Source organism: Geotrypetes seraphini, chromosome 2 (assembly GCF_902459505.1).
Source record: "Geotrypetes seraphini chromosome 2, aGeoSer1.1, whole genome shotgun sequence".
NCBI lineage: Eukaryota > Metazoa > Chordata > Amphibia > Gymnophiona > Dermophiidae > Geotrypetes > Geotrypetes seraphini.
In genome coordinates, this window is record NC_047085.1 from 23,316,531 (window position 1) to 23,343,488 (window position 26,958).

General features: G+C 43.8%; 1 protein-coding gene across 8 annotated transcripts in view; it reads left to right on the top strand.

Moving 5' to 3' along the window:
• The window catches only part of TRAPPC9 (trafficking protein particle complex 9), a 1,198,476-nt gene that overhangs the window by 171,425 nt on the left and 1,000,093 nt on the right, over nt 1–26,958 (top strand). For all 8 annotated transcript variants that reach the window (XM_033933661.1, XM_033933662.1, XM_033933667.1 and 5 more), the window contains one exon: nt 12,114–12,240. In XM_033933661.1, coding sequence (XP_033789552.1) covers nt 12,114–12,240 — 127 coding nt within the window. The remainder of the gene's footprint in view (nt 1–12,113; nt 12,241–26,958) is intronic.

Here is a 26,958-nt window from a genome sequence, read left to right on the forward strand (position 1 = left end):
CTCAGCCGCTACAGGCCATGGAGGGAGCATTTTTGGCGGGAACTTCGCCATTTTCTTTGTCTGGCCCCTCCATTTTGTCTGCAACCTCAGGTGACCTTCCCCCTGTATGGCGAACACAGGGGCAGGTTTCAGCATGGACCCCTGCTGGGGCAGGGAGTCCCTGGGGACCCCCAGGGGTTTTTTGCCCCCAATTTATTTTCTTTCTTTGTGCGGACTTTTGGGGGTCCCACGTGCGCCTGGGGGGTTTCGGGGGGGGTTTCCCTCCGCGCCCCCTATGGCTTTGCCTCCCTCTTTTCGTTTGGCGTCCCCTCTTCCTCCTCCCTCATCCAAGCGCCCGCGGGGGGGCTTGGATTGCGAATTGGTGGGCGGAGGAGCGTGTTGGCCTGGTTGAGGACCTGGCTGCTTTGGCGGGCTTCCAGGATCCTCTAGAGGGGACGCCTGTTGGCAGCGGGGCGGCGGGTTTCCCGTCTTCCAGAGCAGATGCGTCCGTGGTGCGCTTTTTTATTCAGAGGGATGAGCTTTTAGACCTGTGTAGCAGGTCTCCTTGGTGCTGCATTTTTGCAGTGGCGCCGCCGGAGACCCCGCGTATGGGGGCCCCTCTGCTTCAGGGGGTCTGTCCTGGTTCCCGCTCTTTTCCTGTGCGTCAGGATTTGCGGGATTTTGTGTTGGCGCAGTGGCCTATGGGCGCAGTTTCGTTTGGTGTGCGCCTTGGCTCTTGGGTATCCCGTCCCGGAGGGAGGTAGGGCTACCTTAATTTCGCCAATGGGGAACGCGGTGGTCTCGGCACTTCCTAAGCGGCATACCGTGCCTGTTATGGACGGTTCTGCTCTTAGGGTCTCGGAGGCGCGTGCGTTAGAGACTCTTCTTAAGTATGATTTTGATGTCTCTGCCTTTGGGGTCCAGGCGGCTGTTTGTGGGGAGCTAGTCGCTCGCGCCGTGTTTCGGTGGGCTGAGCGTGTCCTGGATCGGGAGTCTGATGACTGGTCTCTAGTGGATCAGGAGGTAGCGAAGATTGCGATGGCTGCCTCGTTCCTCTCAGATGCTCTTTATGACTTGGTGCGGATTTCGGCTAAGTCTATGGCATGGCCGCGCGGCGTATTTTGTGGCTGCGCGCTTGGGCGGCGGATTCTGCGTCCAAAGCTAAGTTTACTAAAGTTCCCTTTAGGGGGTCTTTTTGTTTGGAGAGGAATTAGATGAGTTGATTCAGACTCTGACGGACTCGAAGGTGCCCCGTCTGCCTGAGGACCGTGCCCGCCCTGCGTCTAGGTGTGGGGCTGCCCGGGGGCGTTTGCGGGAATTTCGCAAGTATCGCCCGGGGCGTGGGGCTGCTTCTTTCCCGGCTCAGGGTTTTTCCCGGGGTCGGTTCTTCCAGCGCATGCAGCCCTTTCGGGGGGCCCGTCGGGGGGCAGGGAATCCCTCCGCCGGTTCCCCCGCTTCCCGTCCTGCGCAATGACTCCTTGCCGGCGCCCCCTTTGGTTCCGGTGGGGGCCCGGCTGCGCAAATTTTTCCCCAAATGGGCCGAGATCGCGTCCGATCAGTGGGTCCTTGAGGTGGTGCGGGACGGTTACGCTCTGGAGTTTACCCGCTCTCTGCCGGACCTTTTCCTCGCTTCTCCATGTCAGACTCCATGGAAGACGCAGGCTTTTCGTCAGACCCTTCAGCGTTTGCTAGATCTCGAGGCAGTGGTGCCGGTGTCCCCTACGGAGTGGGGCACCGGCAGGTACTCCATTTACTTTGTGGTGGCCATAAAGGAGGGGACCTTTCGGCCCATCCTGGATGTCTCTCGATCTGACGGAGGCCTACTTGCAGGTTCCAATTCGGGCCTCTCATCAGCACTTCCTTCGCTTTGCGATCTTGGGGCGGCACTTTCAGTTCTGTGCGCTTCCCTTTGGTCTGGCCACGGCTCCTCGGACGTTCACCACGGTAATGGTGGTCGTCGCGGCAGCCTTGCGGTCGGTGGGCATCCTGGTTCTCCCCTACCTGGACGACTGGTTGATTCGGGCAAAGTCGTTGCAGGAGAGCTCCCGGGTTACGGCTCGGGTGGTGGAGTTTCTCCGGTCGCTGGGCTGGGTGGTCAACCTTTCCAAGAGTCGGTTGGTCCCGGCTCAGCGTCTGGAGTGCCTTGGGGTTATGTTCGACATCTCCTTGGGGAAGGTCTTCCTTCCAGAGGCCCGGGTGAGCAAATTGCAATCTCAGATTCGCCTGCTTTTGGCGTCCCGGGGTCCTCGGGCGCGAGATTTCCTCCAAGTCCTGGGGTCAATGGCGGCGTCCCTGGACGTGGTGAGGTGGGCGCGGGCCCACATGCGTCCTCTTCAGTATGCTCTGCTCCGGAGGTGGTCTCCCCGGAGGCAAGATTTGGATGTTCCGGTTCCCCTGCGAGGCTTGGCGCGCTGCAGTCTGCGCTGGTGGCTCCGGACCCCTCACCTGGTTCAGGGGGTGGGTCTGGATCTCCCGCAGTGGACGGTGCTCCTTACGGATGCGAGTCTCCTCGGTTGGGGGGCTCAGTTTATGGGCCACTCAGCTCGGGGCACCTGGTCCGCGGAGGAGGCCTCCTGGTCGATCAACGAGTTGGAGACCAGAGCGGTCAGGCTGGCGCTGTTAGCTTTCCACTCCCTTTTGCTGGGCAAGTCGGTCAGAGTCCTGTCGGACAATGCCACGGCGGTGGCTTATGTCAATCGTCAGGGGGGCACCAAGAGCACTCCTGTGGCGCAGGAGGCGGCTCGGCTCATGGTTTGGGCGGAGTCCCATCTTCTGGACCTCTCGGCTTCTCATATAGCCGGGGTAGAAAATGTTCAGGCAGACTTCCTCAGTCGTCACTTCCTGGATCCAGGAGAGTGGTTTCTCGGCGCCGGAGCGTTTCGGTTGATAGTGCAAGATTGGGGGCAGCCCCTGATGGACCTGATGGCCACGAGTGGCAACGCCAAAGTGCCCCGCTTCTTCAGTCGTCGCAGGGAAGGGCTGGCCGAGGGTCTGGATGCTCTGGTCCAGCCGTGGCCAACGGAGGGGCTGTTGTATGTGTTCCCTCCTTAGCCGCTGGTGGGCAGAGTGCTTCTTCGCATTGTTCACCATCCGGGTTTGGTGGTGCTGGTGGCTCCGGATTGGCCTCGACGTCCGTGGTATGCGGATCTGGTGAGACACCTGGTGGCGGTTCCTCTTCCTCTGCCTCTCTCGGACGACCTTCTGATGCAGGGTCCCATTCCCTTGTTCGACCCGTCTCTCTTCTGTCTTACGGCGTGGCTCTTGAAAGGGGTCGCCTTAGCAAGAAGGGATATTCAGACAAGGTGATCGCTACACTGTTGGGGTCCCGGAGGCTTTCTACCTCTCGGGCTTATGTGCGGGTTTGGCGTCTCTTTGAGGAATGGTGTCGGGTGCGGGGAGTGACCTCTTTTCGCGCTTCTCTGCCTAACATTCTAGAGTTCTTGCAGGATGGCCTGGATAGAGGCCTGGCTTGGTCTTCTCTCCGGGTTCATCTTGCGGCCCTGTCGACCTTTCGAGGGTTGGTGTCAGGTCAGCGTTTATCGGCTCTTCCTGATGTGATTCGGTTTTCTGCGGGCGGCCAAGTTGCTTAGGCCTCCCCTACGGCCCTCGGTTCCCTCTTGGGATCTTAATCTGGTTCTCTCTGTTTTGGTGCGCCCGCCTTTCGAGCCCTTGGACGACTGTTCTTTGAAGGACCTTACTTTGAAGGCGGTCTTTTTGGTGGCCATTACTTCTGCTAGGAGTATTTCTGAGCTGCAGGCTTTCTCTTGTAGGGCTCCCTTCTTGGAGTTGTCTAGGGAGCGGGTCGTCTTGCGGCCTGTTCCTTCCTTTCTGCCGAAGGTTGTTTCTCCTTTTCATGTCAATCAATCGGTGGTTCTCCCGGTCTTGGGTGGTCGGGAGGGCTCTTCTGAGCAACGGCAGCTGCGCAAGTTGGATGTCGGTCGGGTCCTTCGCTCTGATGTGCAGCGGACCCAGGAATTCCGGAAGTCCGATCATCTCTTTGTCCTCCTGGCTGGTCCTCGTCGGGGAGCTGGCGCTTCTAAGGCTACTATTGCGCGCTGGATCAAGGAGACGATTGCTTCCGCTTATCTTCTGAAACAGCAGCCTGTTCCGGAGTTTCTCAAGGCTCATTCCACTCGGGGTCAGGCGGCTTCTTGGGCTGAGTCGTCGCTCGTGCCTCCGGTGGATATTTGTAAGGCTGCGGTTTGGTCCTCCTTGTATTCTTTTGTTAGACATTATCGGGTAGATGTTCAGGCGCGTCGGGACGCGGTGTTCGGTGAGCGTGTTCTGGTATCGGCCCTTCGGGGGTCCCGCCCGTGAGAGGGACTGCTTTGGTACGTCCCATTTGTAAAGTTAACCTCTACTGGTCTGGAGAGTGCTAAAGAAGGAGAAATTAGGTTCTTACCTGCTAATTTACTTTCTTTTAGCTTCTCCAGACCAGTAGAGGTCCCCACCCTGTCTGTTGTTGTTGTTGTTGTTGGGGCTGTTTTCGCGGGCAGTTTTTGTTTTTTGCTGCGGGTTCTAGTATTTTTCTAGGGCCGGGGAGAATTAAAGAACAGCGGCTGTGGCTCGGCTGGCTTAGCTGGCGAGCTGTGGGGACATTTTCCTTCGGGTATTTCTCCTCTGCATTTTCCAACAGCATTTGGGTATGTTATTTGTTACTCCTGTTCGGAGTATTGTTTTCTTCCTGTTTTCCAGTTCTTGGTTCTGCTTGGCTATTCGGCAGACTGAGGGAAATAGAGAAGGGAGGATAGTATATACTGTCCCAAAGTTTTGTTTTCAGTCTCCACCTGCTGGTCATGATTAGATATATACCCATTCGTAAAGTTAACCTCTACTGGTCTGGAGAAGCTAAAAGAAAGTAAATTAGCAGGTAAGAACCTAATTTCTCCTTCCTTACCTTCTCAGCTACTACTTTTGAGAAACAAAGTGGCCTTCTTTTCCTCTTACTTGCCTCACAAAAAGGTTTGTCGTCCTTACAATTGCTCCTTTCAGTTTTGCCCACCGCATTTCCACTCCTTCCAGACGTTCCCATCCAGACAACAATCTTTTACATAATCCCTCATCCGAGCAAAGTTAGTTTTATTAAAGTCTAGAACCTTTACTTTTGAATGAGCCCTCTCTATATCCATCTTAATATTAAACCGTACCATGCAGTGATCACTGGATGCCAGGTGACCACCCATTGTAACATCAGAAACACTTTCCCCGTTTGTAAGTCCACGACGGTTCCATTACCAACTGCTGGAACAGTTCTCCTGGTAAAGAATCCAGGATCTCCTTACTTCTAGAAGACCCTGCAACAGGGATACCCCAGTCAACATCTGGAGTGTTAAAATCACCCATTAGTAAAACTTCCCCTTTTTTTAGATATATTCTGAATGTCTACTATTAAATCTCTGTCCACATCTTCCTTCTGTGAAGGAGGCCTTTATATCACACCAATGTAAATATATTCACCATTCCATCTTTCCAAATATTAGCAAGGTAAGAACCTAATTCTTTTTTTTTCCTCTCTCTCTGACATTTCTTTTGCTTTCAAACCACTAAGGGTTCTCTTAGCCTGTCTCATGCATTTTTTAAATTCCAGTAAGATTTTTACTTCCATCCTCATCACACTGCTGTACATTGCCTTAGGCAGGGGCAGATAATAAATCCCAATCAATAAATTGGGGACGCTGTTTCATTACATTACAATATTCCAAACTGAAATATGTATTTTTTCAGCCATATGGTAGATAATTATTCTAAACTATATTTAGAGTGAAAAGCCTGAGAGCTCTTTTTATATCCATATTATGTAAATTTAGATTACAATTTCCATAGAAACATGTTAACCTAGAGTGTGAATGCAATAAAAACGTATTATGCCAAATGAATACTAATTAAAATATCTTTGAATCATATGCAAATTGGCAGCACTGTGAAATCATATACAGTACCTTATAAAAATCTTCAAAGCATTGCACGTTTTGCATTTTTTAAAACTATTTTTATTCTGCATTCTACTCGTACTATCTAAAAATACAGTTCAAAATGCATTACAGTAGAATTTTATTTCACTGGTTTTCCCAGCATAACCTATAATTTCAACATAAAAGAACAATTACAGAAATATTCAAAAAGTAATTAACCCCCTCCTTTACAAACACGCAGTGTCGGTAACTGCTCTGACGCTCATTGGAACTCTATGAGCGTTGGAGCAGTTATGGCCACTGCTGTTGCTGCTAATAACCGCGCTATGCATTCGTAAAAGAGAGGGCAAGTACAAGAAACCAAATATCTTATTGCGAATATCTTCATGCCCTTTGCATTAGCACACTGAAATGCTCTCCACTTCCAAGAATTGCCTTAATAAGGCCCATTATCAGGTCAAATACAGCCTATGTATCTGGAAGAATCTGGCTGCAGCCGACTACCATACTTGGTGGAATACAGTCTGCCTGGTAGCCAAATATGAACGCATTGCAGCGGAAAGATCTCGTGCTATACGAAGATTCGACAAGATGTGGACACCCCTACTGCTTTATTCTCATTCTCCATATCGTCTCAACAACTGAATTTCGTAGATCGGAATAAACAAACGCTACATTCCCACGGACACCACAGTACAAACATATCATAATTCTGTTTGAATATACACAAGTATCTGCTGATCTTGATATCCAAGTGAACCTTATTCTTTCTTTTTTTTCCAATATGTCATTGGGTTTATTACATCATAGTTTTTGATAAGATTTGCATACATATTGCCCAATGTTCTTCCTCTTCCCTTATTACTTTCTTCATCATCTCAGAGTCACTTGATGCTTTTGAGTTATTATACTCACATAATATTCCAATTATAACATTTGTTGTCAGATTTGTTATTGATGCATTTATATGGCAGCTTCAATGTTTTTGTATAGTTCTGTTTATTTTGTTACAAAAACTTCAATAAAAACTTATTGAACTGGAAAAAATACAGCCTATGTATGAAGGTGGTTTGAAAAGTTTGGTAAAAAAAAAGACAAGTTAAACAATGTAGTCTCCACTGAGGGCTATACACTAAATCAAGCGAGTTTCCAGTTTTTTTTCATAAGCTATTTTTCCTATGATACGAAAAAACTGGAAATTCGATAGCGGTTAGCGTGCGCTAAATCTGCGCTAAAATGCTTAGAGTATAGCCCTCAGTGGAGACTATGCTACAAACTTTTAAAACTATTCTTGTATGTCCAATTACATTAGCTGAGCAGATCTGAATACACCTAGGCATGGCATGGGCAGACTTTGAAAATAATTACATTACATTACATTAGTGATTTCTATTCCGCCATTACCTTGCGGTTCAAGGTGGATTACATCCAAACTAAAACAAGAATTACATTTCAACTTGAAGTAATAGATTAAACGATGAGATAAAATTTTAAGGGAGAATTATGGGTTTTAGATAATGTTTGGTAACTAGAAAAATTAGAGAGTACTAAGGGTTTATAGAGTGTTGGATTTTGGGTTAGGATTGTTGTGCTGGATAGGTTTAACGTGTTTTTTGAAGAGTATGGTTTTAATTGTGTTCTGCCCACAAAATATTTTGCTCCACATAATGCTGTGACTAAACATGGCCTGAAAACATAGATACAATCGAACAGAAGTTAATATATCAGCGACCGTCCTGTCCTAATGATTAAAAAGAGTTCAAAGTGATTTTCATGACAAGAAAAGAGCAGATGAATTTTAATTTTCATTGAAAAAAAGTTTAACTACATTATTTACTTGGGGTTTGAAGGTTAACAAGACATCCAGTATAACTCCTAAAAATCTGGAAGTAGAGTTGACCATAAGTACGCGTATATCACTGTTATTTAAGGCTATTGTTGAAGGTAAAGAGACTTTGCTGAGAAAATTATGGTTGCAGTCTGAGAATGGTAATAAAAGGAATGGTTCTTATTAAGACGTAGCTCTGTCGGGGTGGCAAATGTATTTTTATTTATAACCACACCAAGTTGATATTCATAAACTTATACTGTCAGAAACCAAGTGCCATAAACTGTTCAATTTGTGAAAACGGTAAAGACCTCAATGTTTCTCAGGAAAAATCCTGCGAAACTATCTATGACAATACTGATACTGTCATAGAGAAATACATCCTTGGTCTTATGTTCTACCGTTACACTTTCACCATTTATATTATTTTCTTTTTAATTTTTTAACTTTTTAAATTTTTACTATTATAAAAGATGTTATGAAAAAGTAAGCACTTATCTTAATGTTTCCTTCTGACAGTGCAAAATCACTGCAGTCGCAGTTTAAGCTTTAACGCGGTATCAATCCACTGCTCTTGGAGAATTTCAGCTCACTCTTTTTTTATATATAGAAATATCCCGACAGGCCCTGTTTCGCCCTACGGCTGCATCAGGGGATTATGTCCATTGGTTCCAGGGCTCAGTTCCAGGCATTTCAATGCTACCATCTCCATACATTCCTCTGGGGCTTCCAGCTCTAGAATATTCAAAGATTTAGTGCACTGCCAGTCTATGGGTTCCTGCCGTGTGCCTTGCCTGGCTTGATACCGCGTTAAAGCTTAAACTGCGACTGCAGTGATTTTGTACTGTCAGAAGGAAACATTAAGATAAGTGCTACTAACATATATCCTATTAATGATGATTTTATGCCTTTACAGGCCTACCACTACTACTATTTATCACTTATATAGCACTCTACATTTTGACATTTAATAGACTCAGAAGAGCTTACAATTGAACTTGGACAGACAGACATGACATATAGGGTTGGGGATGTCTAGGTTTGTGATTTCTAGCCCTCTTACAGACCTCGGCCTACCCATTTATGGATACCACTTTTTTCATACCACTTCATTCTTTTCTATGTGTGCCTACATGCATGCAGTAAATACTATTCACACCTGTTTTGTTTTGTTTTTTAACTCCAATGACTGCTCTGTTCAATTTTGTTGTGCGTACTATTTTATTTTCTTACTGCTACAAGACATACAGAATGCTTTTGTCAACAAGTTTCCACTTCTTTCCCACTGGGCTACTGGACATTCTGTTCCATTGCCAATCTTTACATCTTCTATTTTTGGGAAATTCATACCAATCTGCTTCCTCCAATTCGTATTAACTCAGATTCTCTCTTCACCATCCATGTCACACTCTAGTTTCATGGTTGTTTATTACATTCTACTGCTGCCTAGCCACCATCATTCTTGCATTTCTTTGGTGGCCCTAATCTTGTTTCTAAGAAGCAACTTTTACTCAAATGAACATACTCTCTTATCTAGTACTAGAAGCCATCTGAGCATTCCAGAGTTAGCTTCCATCGTGTACGGTTTCCTCTTGCGCTATTTCTCCACCAATCGCATCTAAGTTCATGATTGCTTTCTTTTTTGTGCCTTTCCTACCATTTTTTTTTTTTTTTTTTTTGCTAAACTAGGCAACGGTCCTATTTCTCTTGCTCAGTCCTCTGGATTCTGAGCTCAGTACTCTAACTCAGTATATCAGTAGGGCCTGAGACTGGATACTTCACATAAATTTGCATATTTCTCTCTGTGAGGTTCCTTTTTTTACTTTATTAGTTTACTATTTCTTCAGTAATCTCCTATCTCCAATTGCTCCAGCTTTTGTTGGTCTCCATTTTTCCAGCAGATATCTTGAGAAGTACTACTTCTCCTCTTCTTTCCTGTCACTCTTAATATTCACTGGCTCTATTCACTTTACAAGACATACCAGAGCTCTTAGACAGCCCTCAGAGGGAGTACTGGTGACATGTGGCCTTACCCCCAGTTACTCTTCCTTTCCAACTTATTTATACATTCTCCCATCCATAGTTATGGAGTTTCTCTCCTTCCCATGTTTTCTTTCCCGTTTCTTCCTACAACATTATTCTATCAACGGAAACCATGTTTCATTGCTTTGCCTTTTTTCCCTTTTGTTTCCCACCTGTGTAGTAGACCTTGGGCACAAATGACTTCAATTAGTTTTGGATCTAGTTACTCTTATAAGTGCCTCTTTGCAGTATCCAATCTACTGTTTCTTCCTACTTTTTAGCCGTCTCCCTCTCCTATCCTTGGATTCGCCTGCCGCACTGAGGTTGGCTTCTATTTCACAGACTCCATATACATTGGGTTAGTTGAGTCCTTATCTTTCCTCTTGCCAAGGATGCTTGTATACCTCTTATTAGTCATAAGAACATAAGAATAGCCTTACTGGGTCAGACCAATGGTCCATCAAGCCCAGTAGCCCGTTCTCACGGTGGCCAATCCAGGTCACTAGCACCTGGCCAAAATCCAAGGAGTAGCATTATTCGATCTAATTTCCTTTCCTTACTCTTTGCCAACTCATATCAGACAATTTGAGGTATAGCACTAAACATTTCTTTTTCCTTGGAGGCCAAATCTCCCTCCATCCCTTTTAGTTAAGCTAGGGAGTCCCTTCTGTGAGAATATGTTTCCTACTTGTCCAAGGATAAAGCACATAGTTACTGTAACAGGTGTAATTCGGGGACAGCAGGCAAATATTCTCACATCCCACCTACCTCCCCTAGTTGGCTTCTTCACTTGGGCATAGAACTGATGACCTTGCGAGCCGGCGTTGGGTGGGAAAGAATTTGCATATGCGGTGTGCGGGCAGTCTCAAAGCTTTCTAAAGCTTAAACCAGTGGTCTCAAACTCAAACCCTTTGCAGGGCCGCATTTTGGATTTGTAGATACTTGGAAGGCCTCAGAAAAAATAGTTAATGTCTTATTAAAGAAATGACAATTTTGCAAGAGGTAAAACTCTTTATAATTTATAAATCTTTCCTTTTGGCTAAGTCTTAATAATAATATTGTAATTTATAGCTAAAGAAACATATGTTCAAGAAACTGTTTTATTTTACTTTTGTGATTATGATAAACATACCGAGGGCCTCAAAATAGTACCTGGCGAGCCGCATGTGGCCCCCGGGCCGCAAGTTTGAGACCACTGGCTTAAACTGATAGTACTCTTTTGCACTGTCCGTGCCAGGCTCTGTGAATGATGTCACCCATCTGTGAGAATATCTGCCTGCTGTCCCCGGATAACACCTGTTATGGTAAGTAACAGTGCTGTTTCTTTAGATTAGTCCTCAACCTATCACCTCTTAGTTTCATTCCATTCCCTCTTACTCTGGAGTTTCCTTTCAATTGAAAGAGACTTGCCTCATGCGTATTTATGCCTTATAGGTATTTAAACATCTCTGCAATATCTCCTCTCTCTTGCCTTTCCTCAAAAGAATACATCGCTTAGAATTTTGAATAAGTGATTAATCAAATCCATAATAAACTTGAAACTTGAAACATATTGAGATCTTTAAATCTGTCCCCATATACCTTATGATGTAGACTAGGGGTGTCCAACCTTTTGGCTTCACTGAGCCGCATTGGTCGAAAAAAATGTTTCTGGGGCCGCACAAATGTGCAAACGCTGCAGTAAGACACAGGAGGGAGTCGGCAAGACGGTAAACACTCGGGGGCAGCAGAGGAAAACACTGCATCGCCCTCGACCGGGGCTGCACAAAATACTTCACGGGGCTGCATGCGGCCCTTGGGCTGCTGGTTGGACATCCCTGATGTAGACCATCAACCATTTTAGTAGTCTTCCTCTGTGCTGACTCCATCCTGGTCATATCTTTTTGAAGGTGGGGACTCCAGAATTGTACACAGTATTCTAAATGGGGGTCTCCAGTGTGAAAAACATTACATTCCTCAAGTGAAAGAACTAGTTAGCACGGGGGATTTTCATTAGCAGTATACTCAAACACAAAAAACCTGAACTCTGTAACGTATGACTAGAGCCGTTAGTGGCAAATAAGCTAAGTGGACATCATTATTTCTAGCTGTATTTTATCATGTGAAACAGCAACAGCTTGATCATGCAGTGTGGTAACAAGCGTGTAGTCCAGGGGTAGGCACAATATCCACAATAAATATGATAGATTTGCATCTCAAGGAGGTAGCGCATGCAAATCCATCTCATACATATTCATTGTGGATATCCTGAAAACCTGACCTGGCTCCAGCTCTCGAGGACCGGAATTGCCTACCCCTGGTATAGTCTATTGGTAATGTAATATGCATGAGTGTCAATAACCCTAATAACAGTAAAATGTTCTTGGCTATAGGGACTCCTGACAAGTGGAGTAGATTTTGAATCCCTACCAGCTGCCCTTTCTCTGCCTGCTGAATCTGGTCTTTACCCAGTCACTCTAGTTGGGGTTCCTCGGACCACAGGTCAAATTGCTATTAATGGTAAGGACAGGTTTTTTTTTTTACAGTACAATATTTGTTTTAGATGTATAAAATAAAATATTTTACAAACAAACGTGAAGTGTAATTTTATAACTAGGTGCTTAAGTTCAAATGATGTACCCCCTTTTATAAAGGGGTACATATATACCTGCTGTGAGGCAAGTATAATTTTGGGCTTGAGAGTGCTAGCAGAACCTGATGCACATACATGTTTTATTAATACTGTACATGCATAAATTCTGGTCCTGCTCTCCATTCTATTTCTGGGAATACCAATACATAGAACACACAGAAGTAAGCACCGTATTCTGGGTGGCTACTTTTATGCATGTGTACCTGGGCCGATTTTATAAATTCCTTGTATAGCGTGCTGTATGGAAAAGGGGGGACAGGAGTGAGGGAGTGCTGGCTAGGGATGAATCGGGAGAGAGATGCTGGCTCGGGGGGAGGGTGGGTGGGTGAGAGAAGATATAGCGGAACTAGAAAAGGTTCAAAGAAGAACGACCAAGATGATAAAAGGGATGGAACGCCTCTCGTATGAGGAAAAACTAAAGATATTAAGGCTCTTCAACTTGGAAAAAAGACAGCTGAGGGGAGATATAACTAACGTCTACAAAATCTTGAGTAGTGTAGATTGGGCACAAGTGGATCAATATTTTACTCCATTAAGAACATAAGAATTTGCCTCCGCTGGGTCAGACCAGAGGTCCATCGCGCCCAGCAGTCTGCACCCGCGGCGGCCCATCAGGTCCATGACCTGTCATGTTTACTTGATTTAGCCCTATGGCCCCCCTTGTTTTTATCTTTATTCTTTCCATACTCTTATCTACCCTTATCTGTATCCCTCAATCCCCCTATCCTTCAGGAATTCATCCAATCCCTCTTTGAATCCCCGTAGCGTAGAAAGATTAGGGGACACTCGAAGTTACAGGGAGATAATTTCAAAACCAATAGGAGGAAATATTTTTTCACTCAGAGAATAATTAAGCTCTGGAACACATTGTCAGAAGATATGGTAAGAGCTGTTAACGTCACTGGTTTTAAAAATGGTTTAGTCAGATTCCTGAAGGAAAAGTCCTGGAGTCTGCTGTTGAGGATAGAGATGGGGGAAGCCATTGCTTGCCCTGGATCCGTAGCATGGAATGTTGCTACTATTTGGATTTTTGCCAGGTACTTGTGATCTGGATTGGCCATCATGAAGAAGGAATATTGGGCAAGATGGACCATTTATCTGACCCAATAAGGCTATTCTTATATTCTTATGAGAGATGCTGGTTCGAGGAGATGGCATGAGATGCTGGCTGGAGCTATTTGGAGGGGGGGGGGGGAGAGGGATTATGGCTTGGGAGAGGATAGGGGACAGGGAGAGTGAGAGGGATGAGTGAGAGATGCAGATGAGAGGGTAGGGGGGGAGAGAATGGCTCAGGGGTGGAAGATCCTGCACACCGACAGGCACAGAAACATAGAGAGGAAATCTTGGATGGGAACTGAGCGTAGAGACACTGAAACAATGCTAGGCACAGAAAGGTGCAGACATGGAAAAGAATATTTGATGGGGAGAGAGCATTGAGACAGGGGTATAGAAGGACTGCTAGACACAGGGACATTGCTTGAAAAGGGGTGATTTTGACAGAGGGATGATGGATGCAGGTGAATGGAGAGAGACGCAGAGAGGAGAAGCTCAGGATAGAGATGAGGCACAGATACTGGACAGGACAGATAGCGAGAAAATGTAAAATGGACAGGTGATCCGGGAAGGCAGTTATGAAAAAACCAAAGAAAATCAGAAAAGGGTCTCTGGTCCCTAATAGAAAAACTGCTCAGACAACAAGAAATAGAAAAAAGTTTTTTATTCTGAATTTATTGAAATATGTCAGCTGTCAGAAATGTTTTTCAATAACATAAAGGCAAAGTGAAATACTATTTTATTTTATTTAAAACACTTGTAGCCCGCATATCAACCATTTATGCGGATAACAACGATAAATACATAATTTAAAACAAAGCATTACATACATAATAGAACATAGCAGATTATTAAAATAGCAGCGTACAATAAAGAACTTACACATATGCCTTAAAATAAAAAGCCAAACAATTAGAAGATCACAAAGTAACCAAATTTGAAAAGGCAGGTTGCAAAAAAAAAAAAAAAAAGCTTTCAAACTTGTCCGAAATGCCCAAAAATCAGAGGTCAGACGGATAGAATCTGGAAACGAGTTCCATAATAATAATAATTTATTCTTATACACCGCCTAACCATAAATGTTTGAAGCGGCTTACAGTAAGAAGTACCGAACAAATAGTAGAAAATTACAAATCGTCAGAAATACAATTAAGATTAAAATTAAACAATAAACCCTTAAGTTATGAATTGATCGAACAGCTGGGTTCTTCCTAGTTTTCTAAAAGTAAGGTAAGAGGAAGCATGCATAAAAATTTTACCAAACCAATTATTCATTCTACCAGCTTGAAAAGCAAGAGTTGTATCCAGATATCTCTTGTAACTACAAGCTTTTACTGTTGGATAGGTAAACAAATGGATTTGAAATGGATTAGAACAGTCTAAAGAAAATTGCGAAACCAAATAAGCAGGAGCCATACCAAATATTGATTTGAAACAGATGCAAGTAAATTTGAATAGAACTCTTGCCTCTATTGGCAACCAATGCAATTTTTTAAAATAAGGACCAGTATGATTTTCAAACCAAAAATCAATTGAACTGTTGAATTTTGATTAACTTGAAGTCTTCTAAGGGTTTTCTTGCAAGTTCTGAATAAATAATATTACAATAGTCAATCATACTTAATATGGAAGACTGGACTTGAAACATACGTGATCGATTTGCAACTTTGGTGACAGAACGAAGAGTGGGAACAGCCAAAAAAGCTCTGTCTTATGATCTCAAAGAATGAGAAGCAATCACCTTGGGCAATAGATCCCTGACAGATTTGAATACCAAGGTTAGAAGCTTAAATTGTATTCTCCAAACAACCGGCAACCAGTGAAGTTCAGCCAACACAGGCGTAACATGAGAATAATGGGGCAGCAGTATTTTGAGTCACTAAGCAAGAAAAATATGAAGGCTTTTCTCTAGTATTCTATATAATAAAACGCTAGCCGCGCATGCGCACTCCTATCGGCGTGCTTCCATGATCAGTAGGTCTGTGGCCGCAGGAGTTCGCATGCGCGAATCCCCAGCACCTACCTACACTCGCCGGAAGGACTGGACCCCAGGCTGGACATCCTGCTCTCCTGTCGGCTCCTCTCACGAGCCGCACCAGCGTCGAAGAAGGCTTCCGACGCTGGCGGGGATCGAGAGGAGCCGTGGCGACACCTCAAGGGGTGGGAAGGGAAGCGCCGAAAAAAGACTCCAGCTGCTACTTTCTTCGCTGTCCTAACTCCAAACGCCGATTTAAGCAGCGTGTGCAGCACTCTACACACGCTGCTTCGGGGCCTTCTACTGCCCTGATTTGCTCTGCCGCGTCTCTGATGATGTCATCAGAGACGTGCCAGAGTAAATCAGGACAGTAGAAGGCCCCGAAGCAGCGTATGTAGAGTGCTGCACACACTACTGGAGTCGCAGGTTTGTCGGGAAAGGGGAGCAGGAGAGAAAACATGCACAGCCACTTGCAGCAGGGGCTTAGAGGGCAAGAGAGCTGCAATTGGACAGACTGAGGAAGGAAATGTTCAGATAAAGAAGGGCTGAGACTGAAGAAGAAAAGAAAATTGGAGAGACTGAGGTAAGAAATGTTCAGAAAAAGAAGAGCTGAGACTGAAGAAGGAAAAAAAATAGGAATAAATACCTACAGGGAAACACAAGATCAGGAGCATACAGAGAAAAAAAATACAGCATAGAGGTTTGCAGGAATAAGGAACACATAGAGAAAGTAGAGCAGAGACCCCTGCAAGAAGAGAAAAAGAGCAAAGAGACTGGGGATGAGAAAGAGAGCAGGCATGCTTGCAGGAGAAAAAGCGAGGCAGTAATGTTACAGCTGGAGAGTGCAAAGTGAGGAAGAAAGCAGAGACAGCGCTACACAGGGAAATAGAGGGGGAGAGAGATAGAAAGAAAAAAAAAAGACAGATATATATTCTAGCGCCCATTAATGTAACGGACTTAAAGACTAGTAATTTAATAAAAATACTGAAATGTACTGAAATTCTGTATAGTAATTAGCAAAAACATTTAAATGTTATCAAATGAACTTGCAAATTTTGCGTGCAGAATATGGAGTTGGTTTTTTTTTGCGCAGAATTCCGCTAAATGTAAAATATTTACATGTCTATATCATATTGTTCCTGGATCTCCTTTCCTCAGGGGCTGCAGTTTCAAACCTTTTTCATGTAAAAGGCTGCAGTATGAATGCATGAAAACTCTGAAGGCCACTAAACGATTTCAAGCTCACACATACTACTAATTTTGTAAATCACCCTGATCTGCTTGTTCAGATTGGGTATTAAACATTAAAAATTAATACTACTATTGATTCTACAACACTTCAGGATATATTTTAAAATCCCCCTTTATTTTGGATTGTCAACACTAGCAACTTCCATAAATGAGACACCCGAGTAACACGGTTAAAAGATTGTTTGCCTTCACTATATCAAATGGGCAAGACTGAAATTAACGCATTTACAGGATTTGAAGATAATTTCAGCCAACTGTTTTGAGGGCCACAGTTGAGATCACGTGCTGGAGACCACTGCTCTAGGGCAATGTTTCTCAAATCAGTCAGGTTTTCAGGATATCCACAAAGAATATGAATGAGATTCATTGCCTACACTGCCGCCATTGTATACAAATCTCTTTCGCATTGTGGATATCCTGAAAGTCTGACTGGCAAGGGGGTATTCCAGGACCAACGTGGGAAACATTGCTTTAGACCAGTGATCTCAAACTCGTACCCGGAGGCCACATGCGGCCAGATGCTGGCTCGGTGGGGTGGGGGGCCCTGGTATATTTATCATAATCACAAATAAAACAGTTTCTTGATGATATGTCTCTATCTATAAATGACAATATTATTAAGACTTAGCCAAAAGGAAAGATTTATAAACTATAAAGAGTTTTACCTCATGCAAAATTGTCATTTCTTTAATAAGACATTAATTATTGTTTCTGAGGCCCTCCAAATACCTACAAATCCAAAATGTGGCCCTGCAAAGGGTTTGAGTTTGAGACCACTGCTCTAGACTGTACATTTCCGGTGTTTCTCTTTTTGTACAACTTTGGGTGCAACCTCCATACCATTTCTGTTACCTTCCTCCTAACCATTTCAAGTCTCTCTTTAGTGAGATATGGTCTCCAAAACTGAATACACAACTCTAAGTGGGGCCTCACCAAAGCCTTGTATACTCTGTCTCTATGCAAGTCTGAACAAGTCTTCCTTACATGGAGGGGTATGCTGGTGTTAATCCATAGAAGTGTCAGATAGTTTGTTGTTACAGTAAAGTCTCGCCAATTGGTCACTAACTTTCCTTTATCAGAATCTGCTACCATAATTTGACTCCAAGACATGTTAGGAATATGTAGTCTCTGGTACATTTTTTAGTTTGGGTGACCAGGGGCTTTTGCTTGTGAAGAGAAATCATTCTCCTTAATTTCTAAGCTCATATGGGGTGTAAGGAAGGAAGACTCATTTCAAGGCTTTATGTTCAGTAGGCACTTTATATGGTACAGTCACTTTCTATTCACCCAAATGAAATTAGAGAAATGTGGAAATCTTCTTTTCTTATCTGGAGAGTGGGGACTCCAGCCTCCAGTTCAGAATTTTTTGCCTCTGCTTCTCTGCTCCGTTCTCACAGTCAGGAACCTGTTCATCTGACCTGTAATATACTCCAACTCCTCTTTGTTTCCCTCATTTCACATCCAAGATTTTTCTTCTCTAGTAAGCAAGGCATGTCATTGCATCTCCATGCTTCACACACCTTCTTCTTCCTCAAGCCCCAAGTCTCACTCTTCGGATTCCTTGAAACCAAAGGAGAACATCTTCCCATCCTTTTTAAGTTACATCTCTCTTCCAGAGTTTTTAAATAAATGGACTGTGAACCCCATTCAGGCTTCAATCTAGCTGCTTCAGTCCTGTTGGCACTTGATTAACAGGACTCTAACCTGGTTATTACATTACATTAGTGATTTCTATTCCGCCTTTACCTTGCGGTTCAAGGCGGATTACACAAGAGTTGATTAAGATATTAAGAAGTACATAATACTAAGATATTAAGAGATATTAAGGAATAGTTTGAACATTTCCTGGTTTGTTGATGGGTAGATGGTATTGCAGGGTAGATGGTATTGCAGGTTTGTTAATGGGTAGATGGTATTGTAGGAGGAGTTTGGGGCTTGTTTGGTTGAATTATATTGGTTTTATGTATTTTTTGAAGAATAGGGTTTTTGTTTCTTTTTTGAAGGTTTTGTAGTCTGTCAGCAGATTGGTGAATTGTTGGTCTAGTTTCGCTGCTCTGGTAGCCAGTAGGTTGTCATACTTTTTTTTTCATTTGACATTTTTGGTTGATGGGTATGTGAATATTGTGTGGGTTCTCCTGTGTCTGGTTGAGTTGGAATGAATTAGTTTATTCCAGTAGGTAGGGCTATCTCTGTTTATAGCTTTGAATAGTAAGCATTGGAATTTGAAATGCACTCTGGCTTGTATTGGGAGCCAGTGTGAGTCATGGTACGCCTCTGTGATGTGGTCGTATTTGTTTAGTGAGTAGATAAGTCTTAGGGCTTTGTTTTGTATTGTTTGAAGTTGTTTTTTCGTGGTTGTTGGGCAGGGGAGATATAGTATGTTGCAGTAGTCAATTAGGCCAAGGATCAGAGATTGAACCACTAGTTGGAATTGTTTTCTGTCGAAGAATTTTCGTACTTCTCTTAGGTTTCTCATAGTTGTGAATGATGTTTTTATTATTTTGTTGATTTGTGGTTGCATGGTACTGCCCCTGTCTATCATCACTTCGAGGAGTTTTAGCGTTGGTTGGATGAGGTATGTGATTGTGTTTATCACTAGGTTGGTCAGGGTTGGGGCTCTGCTGTTCTCTAGGAGGATGAAATTTGTTTTTGTCAGGGTTAAGTTTTAGTTTGTGTGCTTTCATCCATGTTGCTACTGTTTTAAGTGTTCCTTTTATTGTTCCTACCATGTTGATCAAAGGAGAGGAATATGGTGATGTCATCTGCATAGCTGTAGGAGGTAATGCCTATTTTGTCTAGGTATGAGCTTAGGGAGGCAATGTATATGTTGAAGAGTGTAGGAGATAGGGGTGATCCTTGGGGAACTCCACATGGGTTGGACCATGGTTCAGATTTTTCTTTGTTTGTTTTGACTTTATAAGTTCTGGTTTGTAGGAATCCTTTGAACCATGTTAGTACCTTTCCAGTAATTCCTATTGAGTCTAGAATTTGTAAAAGGATGTCATGGTCTACTAGATTGAAGGCTGCGGAGAGATCTAGTTCTATGATCAGCATTTTTTGCCTGTGCTGAGGTGTTGTCTCGCGATATCCGTGAGTGTTCCTAGTAGGGTCTCCGTGCTATAGTTTGTTCTGAAGCCAGACTGTGTGGGGTGGAGTAGATTGTGGTTTTCTAGGTAGTCATTTAGGGCTTTAGCTACGAGGTCTTCCATCAGCTTAATGTAAAGTGGGATTGAGGCAATGGGTCTGTAGTTGGAAGGTTGGTCCATAGCTCCTTTGGGGTCTTTTAGGATCGGAGTAATGGTAATTTCGCTGAGGTCTTGTGGGAATTGTCCATCTATGAGTCGAATTTGCATCCATTGTAGGAGTAGGGTGCGGAATAGTGTACTGGGCAATGATTAAGGTCACAGGCAGTGTGACTCTATTTGCTGTATAGTTTGTTGAAGTCTGACCATTGTATAGGTGCGAAGTGGGACCAGGTTCTGTTTTGCCGCTACTGATTCCTTTTCTGTGGGGGAGAGTTGAGATCTCTTCTAGGTGAATCGGTGTTCCATCAAACATGGCTCTAATATTTGTGATCTTATTTTTGAAGAATGTGGCTAATATGGTGGCTGAGGGAGGGGGGGGAGTTGTTATTGGTTAGATATAGTGTGGTATCTGTGAGTTCTTTTAGTAACTGGAATAGCTTTTTTGTGTCTTGGGAACCTTCTCCTATTTGCTTTGTGTAGTATATTTTTCTTTTTTTTTTTTTTTCAGCTTTTGTTTGTATTTTTGGTGTAGTGTTCTTGATGCTTTTTTTGTGGCATCTTGGATACTTTTTCTCCATTTCTTTCTAGTTGTCTGCATTGCCTTTTGAATTGGAGTAGTTCGTTGTCAAACCATTTGTCTGATTTTCTATGGATTCTGGTTTTGGGTTGTTCTGGGGCTAGTTCATCTAGGGTTGCTGTGCTTAGCTGGTTCCATTGTGAGATGAAGTCATTGGGGTTGTAGTTTTGGATTATGGTGTCTGTTTTTGTCCAGAATTTGGTGGGGTCGATGTGTTGACGTGAGTTGTAGGTTATTTTTTATGTAGTTGGTTTGTTTTTGTTTGTGGTCCAGTTGATTTTGAAGGAATACGTATAGTAGTCAGACCAGAGGGAACGGTACCAGCAACCGTTTGATGTGTGGATTTCTGGTTGTGAGGGCTGTAGGGACATGTAAGCTGCAATGTCGAGTTGGTGTCCTTTTTCATGTGTGGCTTGAGGATCTAATTTCTTGTATGTTAAGGCCTTGAGGTATGATAGTAGGTTTTCAACTTGCTTGTTGGCTTGGTTTTCGAGCTGGAGGTTTAGGTCTCCTAGAATTAAGTTGTAGGTTGTCGTTAATGAGTTTCGGTATATGAAATCTTTGAATTTTGGTTTCACTGTATTCCAGTTTCCTGGAGTTATGTAGCAGAGCATGCATGTTAGTGTTCCTTTGATTGCTGTGCTTGAAATTTGGCAAGCTAGAAGATCCATGTAAGGGATGGTTGTTTTGTCTTGTATTTTTAGGTCTAACATGGATTTGGCTATGATGGCAATTCCTCCTCCTCTTTTGTTCTCTCTGCAAACCACTATTGTTTTGTATTTTTTAGGGCAGACTTCCGTTATTCTGGGGTCTGAATCTGATGTAAGCCAAGTTTCTGTGAGGAAGAGGCAATCTATGTTTTCTTCTTTTATCCAGTTTTTTTATGTGTTCTGTTTTACGGCCTATGGCTCTGATGTTTTCACGTATGCACATGTGAGCGTGGTGTAGTCTGTTTGTGTGATTTGAGTAATTTTCAGGTAGATGAGTGATCTTTGGTGAGGTTGCGCTTTGGTCTTGTAAGGGTTTGTCGGTCTTCTTCTTGTAGTTTGTGAGGTGGGTTGGTAAATATAGTTCAGATGGTTTGTGTTTCTGTCTATTGTGAGTTGTCTGGTTGGGTGGGTGATTCCCTTGTAGTTTGATATAGTTGGTATTGGGGAGATGTTGTTTGCTGTTACCTTCCAGTTGGTTAGGATTAGGGTGATCAGTAGGATATTTTGGTATTTTTGTGGTGTAGTTTTCATTGTGGCACAGAACTTGGTGAGTATTGTAGTTGAGGGGATTGGTGGGGAGGATATTTCCTGTCTATCTTTGTTGAGAATTGTTTTCTGGTGTTCTGTGATGTTGCATATGGATATTGTTGGAGTTTGGTTTTGTGAGGGCTGGTTAGGCAGGCTTGAGCGGGATGTGTTGTGGTCGCATCTTGGTTGCTTCGTAAAGGCACTCGTTAAGGCGCCTTTGACGTGCGCCTTCAACGGCGCGCCAAACGGCTGCGCACCGTTAGCCGCTGAGCCTTTATTGGCTCAGCGGTGGAGCGTCGGGAGAAGGGGCGGAGTGCGCTCCCACGCCTGCACTGTTCTTCCTCTGCTCCCAGTGAGTCGGCGGACCCGCAAAAGTAAATGAAACTTGAATTAAGTTGTTGCCGCTGAGCCTTCCAACTGGCTCAGCGGTGGAGCGTCGATGGAAGGGGCGGAGTGCACTCCCACGCCTGCACTGTTCTTCCTCTGCTCCCGGTGAGTTGGCGGACCCGCAAAAGTAAATGAAACTTAAATTAAATTAAGTCGTTGCCACTGAGCCTTCCAACTGGCTCAGTGGTGGAGCGTCGGGGGAAGGGGTGGAGTGCGCTCCCACGCCTTCACTGTTCTTCCTCTGCTCCCGGTGAGTTGGCGGAGCTGCAATCACTTTAACCTTTTCTGCTCTGGTAAGTTTTCCAAACTAGAAATTTCTCCTTGAAATTATTGAGATTTCGTCCTTCTGGGCCTGCGTGCCACAGAAGGAATGGTTCACCCTTTTTTTCTTCCACTCAAGTTAGTTTTTCTATCTATGACCCAACAGTCAAAATCTGGTGCTGAGGTTTGGTTGAGCAGAATAGCAGAAAAGAGGCAGAAGAGAAAGTTTCTTCCAAAACTAAGCATTTTTATGCTCTTGACTGACTGTAACAGAGTAGACACCGAAGAGGGAGTGGAAAATATGAAAAAGGATCTGCAAAAGTTAGAGGAATGGTCTAATGCCTGGCAACTAAAATTCAATGCAAAGAAATGCAGAGTAATGCATTTGGGGATTAATAATAGGAAGGAACCGTATATGCTGGGAGGAGAGAAGCTGATATGCACAGACGGGGAGAGGGACCTTGGGGTGATAGTGTCCGAAGATCTAAAGGTGAAAAAACAGTGTGACAAGGCAGTGGCTGCTGCCAGAAGGATTCTGGGCTGTATAAAGAGAGGCGTAGTCAGTAGAAGGAAGAAGGTGTTGATGCCCCTGTACAGGTCATTGGTGAGGCCCCACTTGGAGTATTGTGTTCAGTTTTGGAGACCGTATCTGGCGAAAGACGTAAGAAGACTTGAGGCGGTCCAGAGGAGGGCGACGAAAATGATAGGAGGCTTGCGCCAGAAGACGTATGAGGAGAGACTGGAAGCCCTGAATATGTATACCCTAGAGGAAAGGATAGACAGGGGAGATATGATTCAGACGTTCAAATACTTAAAGGGTATTAACGTAGAACAAAATTTTTTCCAGAGAAAGGAAAATGGTAAAACCAGAGGACATAATTTGAGGTTGAGGGGTGGTAGATTCAGGGGCAATGTTAGGAAATTCTACTTTACGGAAAGGGTGGTGGATGCCTGGAATGTGCTCCCGAGAGAGGTGGTGGAGAGTAAAACTGTGACTGAGTTCAAAGAAGCGTGGGATGAACACAGAAGATTTAGAATCAGAAAATAATATTAAAGATTGAACTAGTCCAGTTACTGGGCAGACTTGTACGGTCTGTGTCTGTGCATGGCCGTTTGGAGGAGGATGGGCAGGGGAGGGCTTCAATGGCTGGGAGGGTGTAGATGGGCTGGAGTAAGTCTTAACAGAGATTTCGGCAGTTGGAACCCAAGCACAGTACCGGGTAAAGCTTTGGATTCTCGCCCAGAAATAGCTAAGAAGAAAAAAAAATAAAATAAAAAAATTAAATCGAATCAGGTTGGGCAGACTGGATGGACCATTCGGGTCTTTATCTGCCGTCATCTACTATGTTACTATGTTACTATGTAAATCTCCATATTCTCCCATGTAGAATCAATTTATTTATCTCCACTTTATTGCATTACACCAGGGCCAGTGTTACAGTGTAACACATAATCTTTTAAAAAAAATCTTTATATCAGTCAATGCATTAATCATTGGTACATTTAGTGTCCCTCTTAGAAATACAGCTGCTGCAGGAGAAAGCCTTCTTAGATTATCTATTTCTCATAACTAACTGCAACTGTGAGGATTAATTATTAAGGTATGGTAAAAATGGAGCTTTTAAGACACCTTAAGTTATCAAGGTAGTGACTAAGCAGCAGCAGCTCACTACTGTAATCACGCTTGAGGTATATAACTAACTCTGCTTCTGTGCAGTCTCATAAACAGTATTATTTTACTATGCTGAGAGCTACTATTTGGGTTTCTGCCAGGTACTTGTGATCTGGATTGGCCACTGTTGGAAGCGGGATACTGGGCTACACTGACCATTGGTCTGACCCAGTATGACTATTCTTATGAGCATTGGGCCACTAAGCCATGGCAGATGCTTCTGGGCACCACTTAGAAGGCCAGCTAAACAGTCATGGCACTCTCTCCTAATACATTACATTACATTACATTACAGATTTCTATTCCGCCATTACCTTTCGGTTCAAAGCGGATTACAAAAAGAGTTATGGAAGAAGGATACAACGTTAGATCAGAGAAGGTTTCCAAGAGAGGGAAAAGTAGGATCTGGGGTTAGGGAGGGGATGGTAAGAGGGGGGTTAAGCTTTATCATGGTATTAAGCTTTATTAAGGGATTTCTTGAAGAGTATAGTTTTTATTTCCTTTCTGAACATCTTGTAGTCTGGGGTTGTTGTCAATAGGTTGGAGACTTGGTTGTCTATCTTCGCTGCTTGAGTAGCCAGTAGTCCGTTGTATAGTTTTTTCCTTTTTACTTCTTTGATTGGGGGGTAAGTGAATGGGGTGTGTGTTTTTCTATGCCTGGTAGAGGTGGTTTGGATGAGGCGGTCGTTTAGGTAGGTTGAGCTGTCTCCTTTTATAGTTTTAAATAGTATACAGTAGAATTTTAATTGTATTTTTTCCTGGATTGGAAGCCAATGAGAATTGATGAATGCCTCAGTAATGTGATCATGTTTTTTCAATGAATAGACGAGTCTCAGAGCTGTATTCTGAATTGTCTGTAGTTGTTTATTCATTATTGCAGGGCAGGGGAGGTAGAGGATGTTGCAATAGTCTAGGATACTTAGGATTAGAGATTGTACTAGGAGCTGAAATTGTGTTTTTTACCCTCCACAAATCGGATACCTCCTCATACTAGATAGCCTCTCAAATCTGATCCCCACCGAGAAATCCCCTATTAAATCTCCCCGCCTGGAATTCCTCTCCCCGCCATTGAAGCTCTCTATTTGGAAGCCCCATCCCTAATTAAAGCTTCCTCACCCAGAAAGGCGCCTTTCTCAGTCAATTTCAGCAACCGCCTGAAGTAAAATATTGAAGTAAAACTGCCAGCTCCAGACTCTGTCCTTTCTGCCTTGCTTTGCCGTATGCTTGGAACAAGCTGCTCGAATACCTACGGCGGGCTCCATCTCTGGCAGTGTTCAAGGCCCAGTTAAAAACCCATCTCTTTGAGAGTGCTTTTGACTCCTAACTCCTCTCGCCTTGGGTTCTGCATCCCCAACCCTATATGTCATGTCTGTCTGTCCAAGTTAGATTGTAAGCTCTTCCAAGCAGGGACCGTCTATAAATGTCAAAATGTACAGTGCTGCGTATGCCTTTCAGTGATATAAAAGTGATAAATAGTAGTAGGATAAAGAAGACAATGAAAAATCTTTAGTAGCTAAATAGTGAAAGATTCCACCTGAATTATTATTTATACTGCTGGATACAATTAATTTTTAGAGACATGAAGAGGATAAAAATAGTTCAGAGTGAAATAAATTTTCCATAGAAAAGGAATTTCAAAGTCTAAAAGTCATGATATGAAATTTAAGGGAGGAAGATACATAGAAAACATGAGAAAATATTTTCTTAATGAGAAGATGAAAAGTGTCTAAAAGCCCACCTCTTGGAGAGTACTTTTGACTCCTAACTCCTCTCAACTTGGGTTCTGCATCCCCAACCCTATATGTCGTGTCTGTCTATCCAAGTTAGAATGTAAGCTCTTCAGAGTAGGAACCGTCTATAAATGTCAACCCACTTCTTTGAGAGTGCTTTCGACTCCTCTCACCATGTGTTCTGCATCCCCTACCCTATATGTCATGTCTGTCCAAGTTAGACTGTAAACTCCTCTGAGCAGGGACTGTCTACAAATGTAAAAATGTACAGTGCTGCGTGGGCCTCAGTGCTATATACGTGATCAGTAGTAGATGATAACTACAAAAGAGGTGACTGTAAGCAGTACAGCAATTACAACTTTAGTATTATAACTAGTTTTTAAGCCCATTACATTAACGGGTGCTAGAATAGATGTGTCTGTCTGTCTTTCTTTCTTTCTGTCTCTCTCCTTGGCCACTGTCTGTCTTTCTTTCTGTCTCTCTCCTTGGTTGCTGCTTGTCTCTGTCTGTCCTATTTTTTTTTTTTTCTCTCTCTCTCCTTGGCCTCTGTCTGTCTGTATTTTTTTCTTTGTCTCTCTCTCCTTGGCCCACTGTCTGTCTTTCTTTCTTGCTTTCTGTCTATCTCTCTCCCTTGCTTTCTGTTTCTTTCCCTGCCCGCTGTCTTTCTGTGTATCTGTCTTTTCTTCTCATGCGCTGCCTGCCTGTCTTTCTCTCTCTCTTCTTGGCCGCTGTCTGTCTGTCTGCATTTTTTTCTTCGTCTCTCTCTCCTTGGCCCCAGGTCTGTCTGTCTTTCTGTCTCTCTCCTTGGTTGCTGCTTGTCTCTGTCTGTCTTTTTTTTTTTTCTCTCTCTCTCTCCTTGGCCTCTGTCTGTCTGTATTTTTTTCTTTGTCTCTCTCTCCTTGGCCCCCTGTCTGTCTGTCTTTCTTTCTTTCTTTCTGTTTGTCTCTCTCCCTTGCTTTCTGTTTCTCTCCCTGCCCATTGTCTTTCTGTGTGTCTGTCTTTCGTTTTCATGCGCTGCCTGCCTGTCTTTCTGTCTCTCTCCATGGCCCCCTGCCTGCCTGTCTCTCTCTGTGGTGCCATGCCTGCCTACCTTTCTTTCTGTCTCTCTCCGTGGCCCCCTAATGTCTCCCCCCCCACAGAACAAACCAAGATTGCTGCCTACCCCCAGCACACCCATCCACCCAAAGCATAGCTCC